General features: G+C 46.0%; 1 protein-coding gene across 1 annotated transcript; it reads right to left on the bottom strand.

Annotated features, from left to right (window-relative positions):
• Positions 1 to 2676: 2676 nt before the first annotated feature.
• Positions 2677 to 3579, bottom strand: Lrrc30 (leucine rich repeat containing 30). Its single transcript, XM_038315180.1, has one exon. It carries the CDS (start codon positions 3577 to 3579, stop codon positions 2677 to 2679), a length of 903 nt encoding a protein of 300 aa, XP_038171108.1.
• Between the last annotated feature and the right edge of the window lie 18902 nt (positions 3580 to 22481).

The raw sequence follows: 22481 nt of genomic DNA on the forward strand, positions 1-22481 counted from the left end.
CAGAAGCTGGCAACCAAATTATTATTTTTTTTCTTTTTAAAAAGTACAGTGAGCTCACAGGTCACCTTCAAAATACGGTTCAGCCTTTCCCAGGAGTGGAGTACTGAGGGATCAAATGATGAGAAGGCAGCAGAGGAAACAAAGTGATCCCTCAGCAGGGTAAGGACAGTGCCACCGGCCTCACCAGCGGCTCTGCTCAGAGCAAGGTCACGAAAGCTCAGTGTGAGCCAAAGCTGCCCACAGCAGAGACCACTCACGGGCATGATCCTGGCACACGCCGGGGCCTGCCTGACAGCTGCAAGCACTTCGGCTCACAGCTTCAGCAGACGACTGACCTGCCCAGTTCTGTAGAGCAGGGCTCTCCCTGTAATTTCCCACCGAGTCAGGAGGTCAAGTGAGAATTCCACCGATGTTTTTAAATAGTCTTGGCTCGGATAAACCAAGCGGGGAGGTGGAGATTTTGGAGTGCACCCATGCGGGCTGACAGGGAGCTGCAGGTATCCTGTTACTGGGGACTAGAGGGACAAGCTTCTCCAGCTGCCTCCAAGAGACACAGGTAAGAATCTGCCTGCGGTGTTTCAAGAGAGGGATGGATTGCACACATATGTTAGTGATGAGCGTTAACTGATTATCACCAGCAGAAACTGACTCCCTTCTTTTGTGGAGAGGAAAGTTGGCACTGGAGTTTGTTGAGGGAAAATCCCTTGCTACTTGAAGAAAGCTGTGTGGACCTCCCTTTGGAGCATCTCTAGGGGGAAGAAGGCAGGCAGCTGCACACAAAAAGTGTCTAAGCTGGGAACTTGTCAGCCAGTTCCTGCCCAGTGCTTTATTGCTCTTTCCTTGCAAGGAGAGGGGAAGAAGCTGAGGTGCTGGAGCTAAGTGATTGCAGGTGCTGGAGCTAAGTGATTGCAGGGCAAGGAGAAGTTGATCAGCCACCCCACCTGTGCTCCCTGCTTGCTTCGCTTCGCTACCAAGGCTTTCAGGCTCAGGAAAAGCTACGCAGGGCCTTGGTATACTTGCCTCGTGGCCATCTCAGCTTAACAGGCTTGGTGAGGGTCCGTGAGGGTCCGTGTCTTTTGCCAAACTCTGATCTACTTGGTAGATAGCACAGGGTATCATCTCTCTCAGAGTTCCAGCCCCATGGCCTGGCTGGAGAGGGGGCTTCTTCATAAAAGCTTAATTCAACTGCGCTAAGAGCATTAATATAAAATCAACTAAGAAGCCATGCCCGACATCACAGATCCTAGATCCTGCTGTTTATTTTTTACTGTTTTCTAGAAACGGTTTGCCAAAAATCAGAGCCATCTGATTAGCCATCCTAATTATTAGCCATCCTAATTATTTATTTTACGGATATATCTTTGTGTAGGAGTGTTTGGCCTGCATGTATTCTACCACGTGCATGCCTGGGGCCAGAGGTTGCCAGAAGAGGACATCAGGTCCCCTGGAACTAGAGTTGCCAACGGTTTTGAGTTACCATATGGGTGCTGAGAATGGATCCCAGGTTCTCTACAAGAACAGCGAGTGCTGACCCATCTCTCTAGCCCACCCATCTTAGCTCTTTAACCCTGAATATTGCCCTTCGGAGGTGCCCGGCTGCCACGATGACAGTGAGAGCCTGTGACCCTGGCTCTCTGTCACTGCTTGCCCTTGTATCCATTTAGCTAACAGCTGTGCCCTCTTAAAACTAGAACAAGGACCTACCAGTGTGGGGCCTTTCTGGAGGTGTTTGCTTGAGGAGCCTGGATGTGCCCTGACGGGAAACTCAAACAGCAAATATTCATCCTTCCCAAATGGGTAATGGGTAATTCCTTTGGGTATTGGTTTGTCCTTACCACCCCGTGACTCCCTCACTGTGACTGTTTCCCCCTATGGTTCACCTCATCTCTGAGAGAGGAAGTGAACGGAAAACGGGGTTCATGGACCGTGGGCCGATATCCACAGCAAAGAAGTGCAATATGGCCACCTGTGGGCAGGAGCGGACCAGGAAAGAATGCCAAGACTCCACATAGAAGCCATCCGTGTTTATTAGCTGAAAACTATTAGACCATCCCTGTTGCCACCAGCACATCCCGTAGGCATCTTAAAGGAAAAGCTCCTATGATCAGTTCCCCAAATCCCAAAGGGACAGCTTTGCCTGTTTTGGTCCCAGACAGCACAGAACCACCTCCACCGTGCCCTTTGGTCGTCTTGAGGGAAGCTTGCTTGAGGTTGGCATAGGAACTCGTCTTGCTGTTGCCACCTTGCTGCAGGTTACTGGTTGGAGTGGAAACCGCCCAAAGCTAGGTGGTCTCCATCCTTTATACAGTACTTAAGTACTTAGCACACAGTACACAGTAGCGCGCATTTGAGCTTGGAATTATCTTGAGTTTGCCCCACCCTTCACTTTACCGAGAGCTAAATATCACTGTTAGAGAAATTTATTCCTTTTGGTAAAACCCAAAAGCCTGTCCCCAACCATGCTTTGAGTGAGGTGAGCATATTCATTACTAAGGACAAAGTTAAAAGCAAGTATCTCACCTGATCGGCTGTTCCACAGCAACTTAGCAAATAGGAACCCAGCACTGACAGACACTAACACTGAACCGCTTAGACAAGAGAAGTACCCCAGCTGACGGAGTCCATGTGAGCTGACTGGTGTCCATGTGTCTGATGTCCGGGCATCCGCCGCCCACATCAATTGTGCTTTTTGTCCTTCAGGTAGCTGTAGAGCATCTCCAGCCCCCCTTCCACCAGCTCTGGCAGGGGCTTGGATAAAGGATTGTGGGAAATGTGCAACCCTTTGTCCATGGGATTCCACGCAATCCTCCCCAGTCGGGAAAGCAGGTAGAGCTCATCCGGAAGGGTCTGGATGTCATTGTTGTTCAGGTTCAGCAGCTCTAGGCTGGTGACTAGGCAGAGTGACCTCGGGAAGGAGTGGATGTTGTTGCTCTCTGCAATGAAGATCTGCAAGCTAGCCAGGCACTGGATGCTCTCCGCGATGTTCTCCAGGCGGTTGGAGCCCACATGCAAGAAATCCAGCTCCTTCAAGGAGAATACGCAGATGGGGATGTGAGCAAAATAGTTGTTGCTGAGATTGAGCTTCCGCAGTCTGGAGAGGTCTGCAAAGCTGGCCGGGAGCTGGGACAGGCAGTTGTGTGACATGCTCAGCACTTCCAGGTTCCTGCACAGGCTAAGCTCGGCGGGCACCTCCGCCAGGCAGTTCATGTTTAGGAACAGGACCTTGAGGTTCTGGAGGAGACTGACTTCTCTGGGGAGACTCTTGAGGTGATTCCCACACAAGTTCAGGACCACAATCCGGGTCAGCCTGCCCACCTCAGGAGGGAGGACTCGGAGCTGGTTGTGGGACAGATTGAGTTTCTGGACTTCCAGCAAGCCCCACAGAAAGTCTGGAACATCCGTCATTCCTTTGGTGACCAAGCTGAAGCTGACATGCCGCATGCCACGCTTCAGCAGGGACCGTGGGTCCTTCCCCAAGAGCAGGGTGTCATCCCACGAAGAGAACTTCTGTCTCTTCCCCAGCAGCAGTCTCTTGGGGTCCTTGTCATTGGAGCTGGCCCTTGACTGTTTGGCCCCCATTGGATCTTCCTTTCCTTCTTCAAGGTTAGGAGTTGGTTCTGCCTGAGCTCCAAAACGTCAGACTGTGGTGGGCAGGGACAGTGGTGGAGGTGAATACAGAATACAGCCAAGGGATCCTAGCATGGAGAAAGTTAGTCTTGCCGGGCCTTGCTGATGACCAAGGTGGAATCCTGACTGGCTGCGGGCAAGCTGTGCCTGTTCCCGAGGGTGTGTTGAGGAGGCTTCTCTCTGAGTGGACAGGCTGTAACGATAGATGAGGTTTCCAAACAGAACTGCTCGATTGCCTCTGTGCGCCACAAGGCAGCTGTCACTGTCAATTCTGCTTACGTTTTAGTGACCCGGTGCGTGTGCGCACCGGTTACAGGGCCGTTTCGTATAACTTTACTCTCTCGGTTCTTCTTCGGGTTTCACGTTTGAGCAGGGCGATTAACAAATGCATCTAGAAAAAGAAACAAAGTAGAAAAATAAAGCTGACCGGGGCCAACACTGATCCCCCTGGCTGAGGGAACTGATCCCAGAGACAGTGACCGCCGTGGCTTGCCCGGGCGCTATCGGTGGAGTTAGGTTTCCAGAGCCAAGGATCATCAGATGTTGTCACTGTGTGCACTGTAACTGTCAATGAACTGTGCTGGCAAAAAAGAAAAAAAAAAAGCAGCCTGGACGCCCGCCCCCCAGCACAGGCAGAGGCTCGTACTCTGCCTGCCTGGGAGACTCAGTGTGGCAGGTCAGTTTCCTTCACCGCTATTGCAACTGCAGGAGTCCGGTCCCTCTGATCCACGACAGGACAGACACTCCAAGCACAAGACAATCATTATTTTGGGGGGGGGGGGACAGTGTCACAGTGTCACCCTCCCTAGCCTCCCACCATTCCTCTAACCCCCACCACACCTACCCCCGAAAGCTAATTCTCCCCTAAGTGTGCAGAGTACGTCGCTGGTATCGCAGGCTGAAGTTTATCGACCCATCCAAATGTATTTAGTGACAAAGTCACATGAGGACCCAAAGAGAAGATGGATTTCTGTAAACCGAGGAGAAGTCTCCAAAGAGGCCATCACCTGAGCTCAGCACTCTACTCGGGCCTGTGAGCAACGCACACATCTGTGGTGGACCTACGCCACGTCGTGCCTTTTCTGGGTGGGGACAGACACTTCATGTAAGTGGAAAATGCTAAAAAAATACTCTATTTCTATGACTGGACGGGGCTAGCAAAGTGATGACCTAGTTCTGAGAAGAGTCGGAGTGTTGGTGATGATTGGCCCAGGAGCCCCGACGAGGCCAGCAAGAGCTGCTATAAACCAAAGCTACTCTGCGACCCTGAACTTACCCAGCTGCCCACCAGGCTAGGAGCTCTGGAGGATTCTGCTGGGAAGCTGGCCAGGAGCCTGCCAGTTCACCCCTGTGCCTGTTGAGGGGGCAGTGGAGTGGGATGTTACTTCTGCCTCCTCTTGGCTTTGCAATATCAGTGCACTGAGTCAGCCCCAAGATTTTTTGAGAGAGGTACAGACCTGGGAAGTTCTGTGTATGAGAGATTGAGTATTTGGGCTACTAGCTGAAGGAGAAAATCCAATAGTGTGGTTAGATTGTTTTTACCCTAAGATTTGGGGTTAAGCCATATCTTATACATGCAAATTTCATAAAATCATCCACAACTGCTATTTAAAAATAGTGTTTTCTCCTCCTCTTCCTCCTTTTCCTTTTCCTTCTCCTTCTTCTTCCTTTACAGGAGCACGGGGCCCTTCACTGAGGTACCTTAGCCTTCAGGACTAACAGGGTCCAGGGTGGTTTAAAACAGCTTTCTCCTTTGCAATGACTAGCTTATATATTTCCCCAACAGCATTTGTGAGGATTTCCCAATAGTCGGTCTTCGCTGAACGTTAGCCGTGTGGAAGTCAGTGCACACTGCATGTACCAGTGTAGAACAGGTATTTAAATCCTTGCTAGTTTGCAGATGAAGGGACAAAGATGGAGGGAGGTCAACTTACTTCTGCAGAATCAACTCACTGTTCAGGGTCAAGTGGATAGTCAGAGGAAAAATGAGGATGCAGACTCAGTTAACCCCCTTCATAGTCCAGGCAGAGAACCACAAGAAGGCTCCAGGCTTAGCTTTATAGAGACAGGATCAGGAATGGGAAGGAACATGGCTACCTGTTTTCAAATGCTGTGAAGCGGGACTAAAAGACCATCATTATCACTGGCTCTGATGCTATACCCACAGAAATAACAAAACCAGTCATAACCCCACACATCATACCAATATAACCAAGAAGAGGAAAGTATAAAGATATCCAGAAAACTTTAGAGTGCACAGTTTAAACACTCAACGTCCTGTGTCTTGGCTTCATCATCAATGAAGTATGCTGTGTGGTGACTTCCAGAGTCCCTCCCTAATCCATGGATCTGATCCCCGTAGCAAGTGAGACTTCCGGTGAGAAAAGTGTGAAAGTCATTTCTGTTGGTCCTTTCCTCCCTGCTGTGCCCAGACACCTAACAGAAGAAGTCAATGGAGGAGGGGGTTGTTTTGTTGTCATTTCTGTTGGTCCTTTCCTCCCTGCTGTGCCCAGACACCTAACAGAAGAAGTCAATGGAGGAGGGGGTTGTTTTGTTGTCATTTCTGTTGGTCCTTTCCTCCCTGCTGTGCCCAGACACCTAACAGAAGAAGTCAATGGAGGAGGGGGTTGTTTTGTTGTTATTTCTGTTGGTCCTTTCCTCCCTGCTGTGCCCAGACACCTAACAGAAGAAGTCAATGGAGGAGGGGGTTGTTTTGTTGTTATTGTTTGTTTTTTGTTTTTGGAAACAGGGGTTCTCTGTGTAGCCCTGGCTGTCCTGGAACTCACTCTGTAGACCAGGCTGGCCTCAAACTCACAGAGATCCAGCCGCCTCTGCCTCCCAAGTGCTGGAATTAAAGGTGTGCGCCACCACCTTCTGGCAAGAGATTTTTTTTTTTAACAAGACAGAAACATGGAATTTTATTTAAAGCAATTTCTCGTGCTATCCAAGAGTTTACAAGACAAAACACAATTAAAACTTGAAAAAACAAAACTCAAAGAAGCAAAAGCAATCATTTACTTACTGTAGTAGACAAAGGAAAAACAAACTATGCATGAAGGCTTAAGAAACAAGCATTAGTTAAAGGAGGCCTGGACAGGATTCACTTCCTGCTAATATAATTTTTGCTTTCCTGATTTTTAAAAAATATGGATTCTAGGGGAGGCTAAAAATATTTAACATAGCTCATATGCCTTATTAAACATACTGAATTACAACATGTGCAAACTCATGTTCAAACTGTTTACTTTTTTATTTTTATTCTAGCTCCTGAGCTGGGAGAACTCAAGTGCCCTCCCTCATAGTAAGGAAGGCATGGTGGCATTCATGACAGCGAGACTCTTTGGTGGAGAGTCCAGCTCACTGGGCCGGAATGCGGAGGGGCTGGAATCAGAGTGGAGGTGCTGTCCCTCTAAGTTTAGAGTCTTGTCCCTGGTGTCTGACATTTGCCAACTAGGTAAAATATCCAAAAGTTTCCGCCATCTCTCTAAACAGGGCCATGAGCTGGGAGCCAAGTGTGAAACGCGTGAACCTGGGGGAGCTATTTCACATTCAAACTGTAATACCACTTCACGCTTGACTGGAAAAAGGCAGGAGAAATCCAATAAGGCTTTCGTATCTGCGAAGCGGGAACCTCAATTGAGACTGACCTACTGACAAGCCTCTGGTGGCCCCTGTCTTGATTAATGATTGACGTGAGAGGACCCAGCCCACTGTGGGCAGTGCCAACCCTTGGAAAATGGTGTTGAGTCCTATAGGAGAGTTGGCGGAGGAATTCCTAGAGAGGACTGCAGTAGGCAGCGCTGTCCTGTGTCTCCTGTCTGGGCTCCTGCCCTGACTCCCCCTCATGCTGCAAGCGTGAAGATGATACACCTAACAAAGCCTCGACCCTACAAGGGGCCTATGGCCATCATGTATTTATCACAACAGCAGACAGCAAGTTAGAACAGTGACTTTGATGCTGGTGTGGGGGTGATAAACAGTAAGGGAGAGTGGTGTTTCGGGGTTCTCTACAGAGCCCGCACACGTGGTTTGCCCACAGAGACTTTGGAAGGGCTGCCTGGGTGGCTGTCAGGTTGGAGAGACTTACAGGGAACTGCCGAACTCGTCCTGAAATTCTGTAATGAGATTGTCTTTAAAGTATAAAGAGGTCATGGGCTGGAGAGATGGCTCAGCGGTTAAGAGCACTGACTGCTCTTCCTGAGGACCCGGGTTCAATTCCCAGCACCCACATGGCAGCTCACAACTGTCTGAAGACCCAGTTCTAGGGGATCTGACACCTTCACACCAATGCACATAAAATAAAGTTAAATAAACCATAAATTTTCTTTAAAAAAGTATAAGGAGGTCAAAGAACCATGTTGCTTACACCCTGTATTTTAACCACATTTCGGTAACCTTCTAATTGACTACTGTCCTAACATGAAAAACCAGCATTGTTAGTTTTTTTTAATCTGGATTAAAACTAAAACCAAAGGGATTAGAGTGTAAAATAGAGGCTCATACATATGTTTAAAGCTATTCTCAAATCCAAAATAACAAAACGTCTACTAAAAACCATTGCTTAAGCCAGGTATAGTAGCACATACCTTTAATCCTAGCACTCGAGAGGCAGAGGCAAGTGGATCTCTGTGAGTTCAAGGCCAGCCTGATCTACAGAGTAAGTTCCAGGATAGCCAGAGCTACACAGAGAAGTCCTGCACCCACCTCCAAAGAAATCAACTGAACAAACAAAAGCATTGTTTGGGGATCAGAGAGACCTCATCCAAGTGCCAACTTAACCCTTGCCTAGCAAGTCTGTGTTCAACTCCCAGAACCTACATGGAGAAGCAGGAAATGAGATGCTGGAGTTCTCATGACTTCCGGCTACCTCAGTCCATCCCACGGTGGCAGTGCCCCCATTGAACTCAGGGCTTTTAGCTAGTTCCACATCTTAGCTGTTACATGATGTTTCCCAGAACTTCCTTTGGGGACCAAGCTTCCAATGTGGAACACAGGGAAATAAACTTCACCCAAAACACATCACTGGAATTAGATGGATTGAATTTTGTTTGATTTGTTTTGTAAAGGAGCAGACTGGGGGCTGAGCAGTGGCTCCATCAGTAAGGTGGCTCCCACGTGAGCCTTAAGACCCTAGTTCAGATCTCTGTCACCCACTAAAAGGCCAGGTGCAAAGGCCTGCATCTGTTACCCCAGTTCTGGAGGCAGTAGAGCCAAGGTTATGAGCTCCAGGGTCAGTGAGAACTCCTGCCCCACAAAATAAAGTGGAGGCCTAGGGATATGGCTTGTCAGGTAAAGGTGTTAGCCATGCGGGCCTCACACCCGAATTTGATCCCTGGGGACCATGGAAAGGATGCATATCTGTAGGAAGGGAACAGCAGCACAGAGGGGGGAGTCCACCAGCAGAAAGAGAAGCCGCCTCAAGGTGGAAGACAAGAACTGATCACCAAATATGGCTCTACACGTGTGTCCATGCATGTCTGCACTCACACACATACATGCATGCATGCACACACCCTAAACTGATCAAATATTTTAAGGTGTTGCGCTATAGAGGAAGAGATTCAACACTGTCCTCTGGCCTCCACATGCACTGACACCCATGTCTATGAACCCATGCATGACACACACACGTGTACACATCTACATGATTACACACACACATTGCACACACACAAAAAAATCAGACTGGAATACATATGCATAAGAAAGCATAAGGAGGCCGGAAGCCACACCCACGCGCATGCCCCAAGAGTCACTCAGCGTGTTCTCCATGCACTGGATTTCTGTGTCGTCCTCATTTGTAAACTCCACACTGTCTTAGAGGTCAGCCACAGCCACAGCTGCAAAGCATTGCCATGCGTCTTTTGTTCACTGTCTATGGATAGTGAATTTAGTATGCCCAGCTATGCCTGACATTTCTGTGCATACCGTGTGATGTTCTCTCGGACTTACAGAGCTGGCCTATATACCTCACACCAAGGAGGAAGAGACCTGACTTCAGTGAGCTTAAACCTTAGACACTGCAGTTAGGCACAAACAAAAAGCATGCTTGCCTATCACTCTCTCTCTCCTCTCTCTCTCTCTCTCTCTCTCTCTCTCTCTCTCTCTCTCACACACACACACACACACACACACACACACACACACACACGTGCCAGCAGTACTGATAGAGCGAATGTTTCCTCTCTACTTGTTCCTGCTCCACTTGGCTATTGCCACACATGCTTCCATAAAAACCAGGTCCTTCGGAAGCTGCCTGTGGCACCTGCCCTCCTCCAGGAGAGTCTGGGTATTGCTTCTTATTTCCAGAAGCATCTTGGACTTGCTTTTGTATCGCTCACCATCACCATAGTGGTGCACATCAACTGAGCCGGTTTTGCCTACCAGGGGACATTTAGCAATGTCTACGGTGTGTTTGACCACGCACTGTAATGTGTGCTCCTGTCAATCTAACCACCAAGCAGCTGCTAACCCTTTACAGAGTTCAGGCTAGCCGGTCCCACTGCAGAGAACTACCCAGTCCAAATCCCAGTGGTGAAGAAGTAGAGGAAACCCTGCGTGTGAGCATCTCCAGCTCCCCACCAGTGCCCTCCACCAGACAAGGGCATTTTTAGGCAGGAGCTAAACTTTATCCACCCTGTAGGGGTCCCCTTGAAGCCAGAATATTGCTAAGGGACCCAGCTAGACAGAAAAAAAAAAAGTAATCATAATATTAAGCCCCAGTTTGCCCAGGGTGTGAAGTCTGGCATTCTAGAGGATGCCAGAGAAGCCTCTGTAAGGCAAGCTTGTCCCTCTGGAATCAAACATCCCATAACCCCAGCCTGTCATAAAGAGACCCAGAAATCACCAGGGCTGATGCAACTCTTGGAAACCACATGTCTTCATTTTTACTGGCCAGCATTTTATGAAATCTTCCCCAACTCCATTTACCTTTTAGAAAATGTTGCTTCCAGCCATTTCATGACCCAGGAACTTCTGCCCAGGAAGCTCCTCCTCTGCTGGACTGACCATGCATGATCCAGGCTTCCTTTGCCTGCATCTTCCTGTTTATCGTCTGTGCAGGGAGCAAACAGGGCAGGACTTCTCTGGGCCTGATCCAGCAGAGCACATACTCTGATTGACAGCACTAAGCTCTGGGCTGGGGATGAATCAGGATGACAGAGGTCTTGCCTGCCATCCACAAAGCCTCAGGTTTGATCCACAGCATTGCAAAATATGTCCATAAAATAAATAAATAAATAAATTTGGAGAGACATTTTGATTACCGGTCGGGAGAGTAATCAGATACTGAATCAACATTTTGCATATCAGGTTTATTTTGGAAAGCAAGGTCATGAGTTTAAGAGCAATGAGACTCTAGAAAACCCCTTAGACCAAGGACAGAGCTTTGCTAAAGACCAAGTCTCCTTTTAAGACGTTAGGAATTGGTGTGCCGCTTTAGGATGTAAATTGACGAATAGCTTAAAAGATACTTTTTTTTCTTGTTAAAAGGCAGAGAGCCAGAAGTCAGTTCTATGGTCCCTCTGAGACTTAGACTGTTCTGAATAGGGAGTTTACAATATTCATAGTGTATTTTGTTCATGTGCTTGATAAATTCCAAGTTAGAATCTCTTTTTGAAAAAGTTTCCAAGCTCCTCAATTTGGTCTGTGTGACCGTCACAGAGAAAGCTCCTCTGTCTGCAGGGGCACCAAGGGAGAGCATAGGACTGGAGGCTTTGGAGACTAAGGGTTCCCGTCTAGCTGCAAAGGTTGAGGAACCAGATCAGCTGGTAAAGTCCTTGCTGCACAAGTATGAGGTGCTAAGTTAGGATTCCCAATACACTGGAAAAATCCAGCTGTGATGGTGGTACACAGATGTGACCCTGGCATTGGGGAGGCAGAGAGAAGGGATCCTGAATGCCCCTGCCTCTGCCAGCTAGTCTAGTTGATGGAGTGAGCTCCAAGTTCAGAGAGAGACCCTGTCTCAATAAAAAGGAGAACTATCCAGGAAGATAGCCAACGTGACCTCTGGCCTACACACACACACACACACACACACAGTTACACACACATAGACAAACATAGTGCAATATGAACACCCACACCAATATGAACACACATATACCTCCCCCCGACATACAAGATTAAATTTAATAAATATATTAAAGTGTTGGCTTTGAAAATCAGAGATCCTGGACCGGGTTCCTTGCCTTCACACTTTCTAGTTGGTGAATTTAGTCCAATTACTTTGCACTTTGACTCTTAGTTCCCTCCTCGGAGGGCTATAAAAATAACATGGTTATAAATAATAATAATCTGGGGTTGCTGGGGGATTTGAATGAGGAGAGGCAGGTGGACTCTGTGGCATGTACCCACATGGCTTGGAGAGCAGTGATTGCTAAGTACCTATGGTAGAGGGTGTTGTTCCTCCTACCGTGTGACTTTAGGCATGCTATCATTTTATTGTGCCTTAGTCTGTTTTTTTTTTTTAAGATTTATTTATTTATTATGTATACAATGTTCTGTCTGTCTGTATGCTTGCTGGCCAGAAGAGGGCACCAGATCTCATGACAGATGGCTGTGAGCCACTATGTGGTTGTTGGGAATTGAACTCAGGACCTCTGCAAGAGCAGTCAGTGCTCTTAACCTCTGAGCCATCTCTCCAGCCCCCAGTCTGTTTTAGAAATTACAAATAGAACCCTTGATCAACCTAAATGTAGTAGGGAGGGGTGCATGGCCCTCTCTTAGGATTGGAGGGGATGGGGTGGGAGAGGGAGGGGAGTGGGAGGAGGGGAGGGAGTGGGAATTTGGATTGTTATTTTTTAAGTAATAAAAAAGAATTAAAATTAAGAAAACAACAAAAAAGAATCTATTTTCAACGAAAGGAAATAAAAAGAAATACTAATCAATTACTAAGGGATTTTAGATGGGTTAGAGTTCAGAATAGTTACAGATATTATTAATTGTTTAGTAAATTTATATAAGTTCTTGAATAAAGAGAATTTAGTAATTTCATACAGATAAACAAATGGAACATTGTGAAAACAATATTTCTTGTCATTAGAGTTCGTATGACATGTTGACTCTTAAAAAAAAAAAAAAGAAAGAAATTACAAATAGAATATTCAAGGCCAGCACCATGGCTCAGTGGGCAAAAGCACCCACCGCCACATCACCGAATCCGACTACCTGAGTGGATCCCCAGAATCCAGAGAGTAGAAGGGGAGGACTGATTTCCGCAAGTTGCTCTCCATCCTTCAAACAGGAACTAAGGCACAACTTGAAGTATGTGCGCGCGCGCGCGCGTGTGCGTGTGTGTGTGCGCGTGTGTACGCATGCACGCACACACTAAAAATAAAGACAGATAAGTGAAAATCATAAAGAAAAGGAACAGGGCATGCATGCTGCAGGCCCTGCATTGAGGATCTGTGAGTGACAGCTGTCAATGTTATCACCATGGGCATCACTGCCTTGACAGTCACTTGAGTTTTAATGATTGCACGTTAGCTGACAGAATGATATGAAGGCACTCCATACTTCAAGACATCTATGAAAAGGACTGAAATTATATGAAAACTGGATTCACATGGGTCAAGGACAGAAACAAAACAGAAAAAATAAAAATAAGAGTGTTTGGGCATTCAGCGTGAGTGAAAATTTAAGTTTTTCTTTGACATTATTATAGTAATCATAATGTTTAACCTTTTTATAAATTTGTAAGAATACCATAGTGAACCCTCATCCATCCATCCATCTATCCATCCATCCATCATCTCTGTTCATAAATAATAATTATTTCTAATCATCCAGAAAAATGCATGCCTATGCTGCAGCCCATTGAAACTTTTGTGAATGAGGTAATACAATTGACCAGCAGTGAGCCTGTAGCATACATGAAACAGAAAATAAAAGGTCAAACTGGAGATACCCCGCTAGCATGCAGTTGTCAGGAGCAAACTGAGGTGACTTCCTGCTGTTTGGTCCCTTTAGTTACTCAGAATACCACTCAGAAGCAGTTGCAAGACTGAAAAGAAGGCTCAGTGGTTAAACGCACTTGCTGTTTGCCAAGGATGGGGATTCAGTCCCCGGGAAGCCACATGGCAGCTGACAACTATCTGTAACTCCAGTTCCAGGGCATCCAAGGCTCTCTTGACCTTCCTGGACATCAGGCAGAACACAGTGCAATTCCACTGCATGCAGTCAAAACATTCATATGTGTGGAATAGAAGCAAATGGACTCATTGGCAGTAGAAAAGAAGTACTTGGTGTGTGGCCAGGCTTGAATCCTTAGGAAGGCAGGAATGAGGCGGCCACCAGGGAAGTACCAGCAAAAGGACATGTCCACATCTGAGGGGCTCATCCTGACTGCCAACTTGACCATGTCTGCAATTAACTAAAACCCAACTGTCTGGCCACACCTCTGAGGGCTTTCAGTATGGGAAGAGCTACCTTGAGTCTGGCCATACCTGGTGCTGACAGCCTATACTATATAAAGGACATGGAAGAAGGAAGCACTCGCTCTTGGCCTGCTTGCTCTCGCTCTCCCTGGCAAGTTTATCCTTCACTGGTGTTAGTGCCTTCTTCATCAGGATTCCGGCCTGTACTTGAGACCAGCCCGAGACATCTACCTTGTAGACTGAACAACTATTAGGTTCTTGGACTTTTCCATCAGGGGACAGCCATTGTTGGAACAGTTGAAATGTAGCCTGTGAGCCAGTCTAAAAAATCCCATTTTTTTAACCTGGTCTGTTTCTCTAGACAACCCTAACTAATACAACATCCATAATGAATCCTTTAATTTCGGTTGGATGGGATATGTTTGCATTGTGTAAGTACATACAGAAGGAAGAAGGCCTGCCTGGAGTCGGGGTGGTAGAGGTGAGAGATAGGGACTGAGCCCAAGACAGAAGACCACACGGGATCCTTGAACAAGAATAAAATGTTAATTAATGGAAAGATTTTACTTATAGTGAGATAAATCTGACATTTTGATAATCCATAGATTTATTCCTTTGACATTAATTTCATGCTTTAAAAACTGTATGTATTCTCAGGTGTGGTAGCACATATCTATAATCCCATACTTGGCAACTGGAGTAAGAAGGATCAGAAGTTTGAGGCAGCCTCAACTATATAGCCAGCTCAAGGGCAGCCTGTACCACATGAGACCCTGAAGCAAATTAATTAATTAACTAAAAATATTAAAATATTTAGGTGGGGAGGATATTGTAGCTATTATTTACTACCAAATGGTTAAGGGCACATGAACAGACACATACACGTACATTTGAGTAATATATATATATATATATATATATATATATATATATATCAATCACATTAAATGTCATATGTAAAACAGAAAACTAAACATGAATTATTCTTATAGAAATCTGGAATTCAATATTGTTCTGTAACTTTTCTTGAGTCTTGAGTCTGAAGTTCCTTCAAACAAAAATGTTTGTGTGTTTTAAGGGCTCTAGAATAAGCATGAATGGGGTCAGTTGAACACATTGCAGTGACCGAAGTGAGATCTAGGATGTAAGAATCACACAGCAGGGGAAGCCAGAGGACAGAGACTGAGGTGTTTTGTTTCTTGTTTTTTACCGGAATGGACATTTTCAATTCTTGAGATGCCTCAGAAAGGTGATGGACTAGCTGTTTATCAAAGCCTCTTAGTGACATGTTCCCTGCCTGGACCGGGGGACATGGGAGGTCCCCTGAAGCCACCGCTGGAGGAGACAGCCTTCACTCCAGTCCACAAATCCCTCTCGCTGCCCCATCTGTGCCCTGGGAGAGTGGAAATGCCAACAGCACAGGAAAATGGCCACCATTCACCATTCCCTCACAGAACAGTTGACCTTTCCACTCATTCTCCTGAACTGATCTCCGTCAGGGTTTGTTTCTTCTTCTATTTTTCTCTCCATCACCTAAAATTCTTCCTCTACTTCCTCCTCTTCCTCCTTGTGGCTCTTGAAAAACCCCAGGCTGGGCTCAAACTCAACAGACTCCGGCTTCCCTGCTCCTGTGACCTAAAAGCTGGAATTACAGATGTGCCACCATACCTGGCAACTTTTTTCTTTTTGTCTTCCTTCTACTATGAGCGCCCTCTCCAGGTCCTGCTTCCCCTCCTTCCCATTTTCCTCCTCCTCCCCTTTTCCCCCTCTTCCTCCCCCTCTCTGTTTCTCTCTGTTTCCCTGTGTGTGTGTGTCTCTCTCCCTTCCCCCTCCCTCCCTCCCTCCCTCCCTCCTTCCCTCCCTCCCTCCCTCCCTCCCTCCCTCCCTCCCTCCCTCCCTCTCTCTCTCTTCCTCCCTCCCTTCCCTCCCAGCAGTCTGACTATATAGTTCAGGCTGGCATGGAACTTATTATATAGCCCATCCCAGGCTAGTCTTAAGCTCTTCGCATCCTCCTGCCTTAGCTTTGCTCAGGGTCAAGCAGGCTGGGGCAGAGGTGAGCCTGGACCAAGAACTGGGTTTCATCTCCCCGGGCTCGTTGGTACTTGAGTACACCTGGTCTTCAAGCTCTCACAGATTCTGCCTTTATCTGTAATGTTTTGGGAGTGTGGAAGACAGTGTATGGGGGAGGGCACAGTGGGGACTAGCTGTTCATCAAAGTCTCTTGGTGACGGTGTGGCTACCTGGCCACACACTGGACTCCTCTCATGCCTTGTTAATGACAGTGTCATTTCTTGTACAACTGAAGGCAAAGTTGTGCTTGGAGAAAGACCTAGGTGCATTTGTTAATTCTGTTGTTTAATAAAATTTTACGTATCATTTATTGAGTGCATGTATATGCTTGTGCTCCTGGAAGCAACCTCCAGGAGGAAGACGGAAGATGCGAAGGAGGTGGGAAGTCAACAGTACCGTCGAAATCAGGAGGTTTGTGCTTTTTGCAGTACAGCATTTTTTATTAACTAATTGCAAGGTTCAAGAAAATCTTAGGAGTGAGATTTGGCAGACCGAAGAGATTCTGTTCCTAATTACCAGCAAAATTAGCCCCAGTGACATAATAAAAGTCAAGTGTAACTCGAGTTAAGCAGATATTGAGCCCTGGACACCTTCCCAAAGAGTAGAGCAGCAGAGAGCTAGCAAGAAGTGGAGTCAAAAGTAGACGGAGGGCAAGGGAAAGAGAGACAAAGACAGCAGAAAGAAAGAAGACAAAGAAAAAAAGGAATGAAGAAAAGAGACACGTGAGAGAGAAGATGAGAAGAGTGGGGAGGGGAGGGGAGGGAAGAGGAGGGGAGGGGAGAGCAGAAGAGAGGGCAAAGGAATGGCAGGAAAGAGAACCAATGTTCTCAAGCTCTTTCTGAAGGAAAGCGCCAAGGACACCCAGGAGGTGACTCCCTTTGGAAGCCATTGTAGGAAGAGACATTCAGAATCGAGTCAACAGAGAACTCTCTATTTCAGAAGATGATTCAGGGATCTTATTTTCAGCGTCTTTTGGAATGGGCTAACCCTGGTCAAGCCATTACATAAAGTCCTGCCAGAACATTTCACAACTATCTTCTTGAAGCCAAGCAAATTATTTTTAACCAATAGACACTGAAGACTCTTTGAAGCAGGTCTCCACACAGAAGAACCGTGTCCTCCCGCTAGTGCCTCTAATCTCCCAATTCAGAACAGTTGAGATGTCTCGGGGTCAACAACGGATACAGGAAGCTTCCTAAAAACGAAGAAAAAAACAGCAAAGAAATCTAAAAGGCCCCTTGGATCTCTGATTTATTACATCCAAGCTTACAAATCATTGATCTGAGACCCAGTACTATTGAGGAACAACCCCAAGTCCTAGTTCTAATACTACCTCTTTGCCCCCTCCTGTGGCACATTGGTTAAGTCACACACCCTTCTCATGCATGAGGTGGAGATGGCATCTGCCAGCTGTGCCTGCACACTGGCAGACTTTGCTCATGCCTAACACTAGTTCAACACCAGTCTTGTACTGAGCCTTAGAAACAATAACCAATTTTCATTAGCAAATGAAGTTCCTACTTCCCTTCTCCATAGAGCTAAGAGACAAGGCTTGGTCCCAATGGCAAGATGAGATTTTAAAAAGATGTTGCCTATGCTGGTGAGAAGGTCAGAGAGGCCTGGATGCTCATGCATCATGGAGGGGGCACTTCTAAATCATTCGAGGAAAGATATCAGCACTGCCGTGAAGGCTACAGGCAGAAGAGGGAATGCCCCATTCCCCCTTAGAATCTACTACTTAATCTGTTGCAGGAATCCTCCCAGGCAGATGTAAAGAAATCTTTATTCATCCCAGAGAGCGTACCAATGACATGATGACATGCCCGAGACACAATTCCACCCAAGCCTACCATGTAGAAACAGTGGGTTCAGCTGTGGTTACTCAGAGATGTACAACCAGCTTAGAGTCAAGTCACCAAAGCGTCCCTTTCAAGCAACGATCAGCCACTGACATTTATCGACCTGAGGAGACAGGAGCCTCAAGCACCTAGTGCTCCGTCCCGAAGCATCTTCCCTTTTAGGGTAGGTCGTTACTGGGCATAATCTTATGAGAGACTCTTGTTGGAGTCCTTCACAGTTGTTGATTCCAATACAGCAGGCCCAGCCATGTCATTCCCAGAGAACAGAGTTCCACAATACAACCTCACTGCTGAACACAGGGTGGGCTTGGGGGACCCCGTGCTGTAGAATGGGTGGGGCAGGGGGCACAGTTTGTAAAGAGTAACTGAGAATGGAAGCTGAGCTGTGTGTGTCCTTTAACAGGATATGTTCTTGAGTAAAATGTACTATCTGAGTGTTTTCACAGATGAAAAGACGGTCTTGCTTCTTCAATAGGTTAGTGTTACAGTATCTTAAAATGATGCAATATTTACTGGGAATGAATGGGAATCCTGAACTTTTGTACCAGGATAATAACGGACTTTTGAGAAACAATGACAGATCAGTGCCTTATAACTTTCTAGGGCAGGTGAATGTGTATGTGTGTGTGTGTGTGTATTTGTGTGTTTGTATGTGTATCTATGTGTGTGATGATGTGTGTGGATATTTGTATGTGTGTGTTTTTATGTATGTAACTATGTGTTTTTGTATGCATGTGTGTGATTGTGTGAGTGCTTGTTTATGTTTGTATGTATGTGTTGGTGTATTTGCTTCAAATAGAAAAGATTCTAGACTTTTTCCTCAGGGGTCTAGAACCATGGTGAGGGTATCACAGGGAGATGTGCACATGTAGCTAATAGAGGAAGCTGCTCTGGCCTCCAGAGTCCTTCCCAAGCAACAGCTGGGTATTGTAGCTCACTCACTGTCTCCACTGGCTCACCCCCATTCTCCCCGTGAGCTTGCTTCCTCCAATTCAGCCTCCAGCAGCCCCCCTCTTTCCACCTTCTGTGTGGGTACTTTGTAACTCCATGGTAGCCTTGGGACATGGGTGCCGCCATTTTCAGTTGGGTCTCCCCACTTGTCATCTTTGCAGATAACTAATCTGCAGGGAGAAATCTGATGCATTTTATAAATCACACATGATAATCTCTTTAGGCTTAGGTAAACAGTTATGAAAATATATAATAATGTATAACTGTATTGTTACCTGTCTATTGCTACTATAAAATACCGTAAGTAAGAGAGCTGAAGGAAAAGGAGTTTATTTTGGTCCTATGGGTCCAGAGGGAGAGTCCATAATGGGGACAGGTGGTGACAGTGGGAAGTTGAGAGACTATGACTTCAACTGCAAACAGCACACATGAGGCAAAGTAGATCTGGAAACAGCCTGTCGCCAGGGAACTGCCCCCTCCAGCAAGGCCACAATTTCCCTCAAATAGCATCACCAACTGGGTACCAAGTGCAAAAATACATGAGTCTATGGGATATTTCTCATTCAAACTGCCACAGTGACATATAATATATAATACATAAAAACATACAATATCTCATATAGGAGTAAAATAAAATATTTTATATAATATACAAATTAAATATGTAGTAATATATAAAAATGCCTTATATGGTTTACCTGAATACTTCTGGTATTTTTTTAAAAAATAACTGCTTGGTAAAGCTATTTGAATATTATTCATTTACTTAGAAGAAAATTAAAGCCAGTTATCTAAAGGTTTTGGGGTAGACTAAAGAGGTCACCACTCAAAAGCCAGGATTTTCTAAGGATTTATGGATAGGAAGTGAGGAAGAAATGGTGTGACTATAGAGTGGCAGATAGCAGAAAGAATGCAGGATGCGCTACAGAAATAGGGACAATGTCAGCGCCCAATCCCAGGTTATAGTTCCATATTTCATGAATGCCTAGGCAGGAACTTGAAGTAGCTAGCCACGTGACATTCACAGTCAAGACTAAAGAGAAATGCACGAACACACACGTGTTCATCTCACTGCTTCCTTATTTGTGAGCAACTTAATTTCTCCCCTCTAAATACAATTTAAGAGCCCCTGCCTAAGGAATGGTGCTACCCACAATGAGTTGGGCTTCACACATCCACTTAATTAAGACAGTCCGCACTGATATGCCCACCAGCCAACCCAACATAGATAGTCGCTCACTGAGACTCTTTCTTGTGATTCTAGATTGCATCAAATTGACAGGTGAAGCTATCCATCGCTTCTGCCATATACCAAGCTCTGGGCTCAATCCCTGGCATTGTCAAAAGAATGAGAATGAAGGGACATAAAATGACAGACATCAGGCAGTGGCAGAGTTAACCATGGAAAAGAACGTGCACACACAGGTGTGCTGAAACTGTGTGACTTCTGCAGGAATGTAGGCTTGCAAATGACCATGGATGCTTGCAGCCTAAGCAATGCTTTTGTGTAATAGGCTTCTCTGAGTTGTCTGGCAGAGGTTCTGTGTGGCCATGGGTTGCACAGGGTTCCCTGCCTCTGACCTCCCCCCATACCCTGAGAATTCCCCAGGAAGTGTTGGGACCTGGCCTGACTGGTCCATACCAGTCAGGAAAGAAATAGACAAGAGACAGAAGATAGAGTCGGGAGAGCTTCCAGTGAGTACTGTAGCAAGAGGCCCCAAGTTTACTACTCAGTCCTTATATACCCAAATCAAAAGGGGAGGACACGAGACTTCCGTGATACAAAGAACAAGCAAGCGTGATTACCTCCTTACATCTCAGAACTCATGGTAACCACTCCCTATGTCAAACATCCTGTTGGCTGACTTTTGAGGAGCAAAGCATCCAGGAGCCAAACCTTTGGCCAAACATCTTGGTGTCTGTCCTTGAGGAGCAAGGATAGGTTTGAACTCTCTGACCTTTAGTCAAGATGGAATGGATCCAAAACTCTGGGTCCCCACAAGGAAGCAAATCCTTGTCGTAAATTAAAAAGAGATTTGGGGAACAATGACTGACAGAGGGCAGCGGCCACTCAGGCATCCATGGGCAGACAGCACACAGAGAAATCTTGGTGACTTCTGAGCCCTGGCCTCCCTTCTCTATGGGACTGCAGCCAACCAGTGTGGACTGTCAACCAGGCAGGGACGCTGGACCCAGTGACAAGTACCATTGTCACACACTGGCAAAGCATCCTAGAGTCAACTGCAGTTTCACCGCTCACTAAAGCTCGCTGTCACAGCGATGCCCCACAGTGGATTAGACACTCAAAGACGTCCGGTGGATTTGAACGAGGGCCATTAAACTAACAAACATGTGCAGTGCTGGGGGTGTTAATTAGCATGATTTCAGCATTTCGCCACGAAACAGTCTCTGATAAACACCTGCCATTACGAGTTGTCAATTTACCATAAAATCCAATCTTAGAAAACACTGAGTAGAGAATCCCTCTTCCTTCCCATCTGTGGGGGTTTTAGCCACGATGCCTGTTTTGTCTTCTATTACCACTGGACTCATCCTGGTTAGTATTTGTCTATCAGTTCCCAATTATTTTACTCTTAACTTTTTGGGCACCTCTGGGTCTTGCATGCTCTAGGTGCTTTTTATTTTCTCTCAGTGATGATTGCCATTAATTCACTGTCTTGTCACTAGGACTTTCATTGCATTAAAACAAGTTAAAGTTGAACTTGCTCCTATCACCAATAAATATCCAGATTTGTTTTCTTGTTTAGTTTACTGGTCTTTCATTTCTTGCTGACTTTGGTCAATGTACTATTTTATTCCTTTGATTTCCCTTTCAATTATTTTGTAGGTGATGTTTTTAATTCATTAAAGTTTCCTAAGCACTAAAGATGGGACTGGTGGTGGGGACCTGTAAGCCCTACTATTCTACTCCGAAAGCTGAGGCAGGAGGATTGAACATACAAGACTTGTCTGGGCTGTGGAGCAACTTCAAGAGGAGCTTGGTCAAGTAGTGAGACTCTGTTTTAAGTTTAATCAAAGACAAATTAAGAAGGGGCTCTTAGTCATCGCTAAAGCACTTGCTTAGTGTTTCTGAGACTCCAGGTTCAACCTCCAGAGCTGCAAAAAAAAGACTCAAATACACAAAGCGTGAGGAAAAGAGAGAGAGAGATAGTGAGATCCTAAATAAGAGAATGAGAGACAGAAAGATAATAATCAGCTGTATTCCAGGTACTGACACAGATGCTTGGGAAAAGATTAAATGATATCCTATTCTTGTGACTCTCGTCTTTGTGTGCCTTAACATGCAAAATAAATCAACAATAGATGCAATAAAAAGTAAATTAAATTACACAGTAGAAAGTAATAAGTGTTATGAAAAATAAAAAAGATTAATACAGAATACAGGGGTTGGAAAGAATCTGAACAGTTACATGGTGTGGGTCTCAGAGAGAAAATACCCAGAGCAAACAAAGGGGACAGGAGACTTGGCCACGCAGATTTGAAGAGAAGAGCGTCCATGCCATTGAGAGCCTCAGAGCAGTGTGCTAAAGTTCCAGCAGCAGGGACAAAGGCAGAAGGTGACACTAGGGGCCATGGA

This window comes from Arvicola amphibius, chromosome 18 (genome assembly GCF_903992535.2).
Source record: "Arvicola amphibius chromosome 18, mArvAmp1.2, whole genome shotgun sequence".
NCBI lineage: Eukaryota > Metazoa > Chordata > Mammalia > Rodentia > Cricetidae > Arvicola > Arvicola amphibius.

Coding starts and splice junctions, on each gene's coding strand:
- Lrrc30 (XM_038315180.1), bottom strand. CDS start 3,579: ATGGGGGCCAAACAGTCAAGGGCCAGCTCCAATGACAAGGACCCCAAG.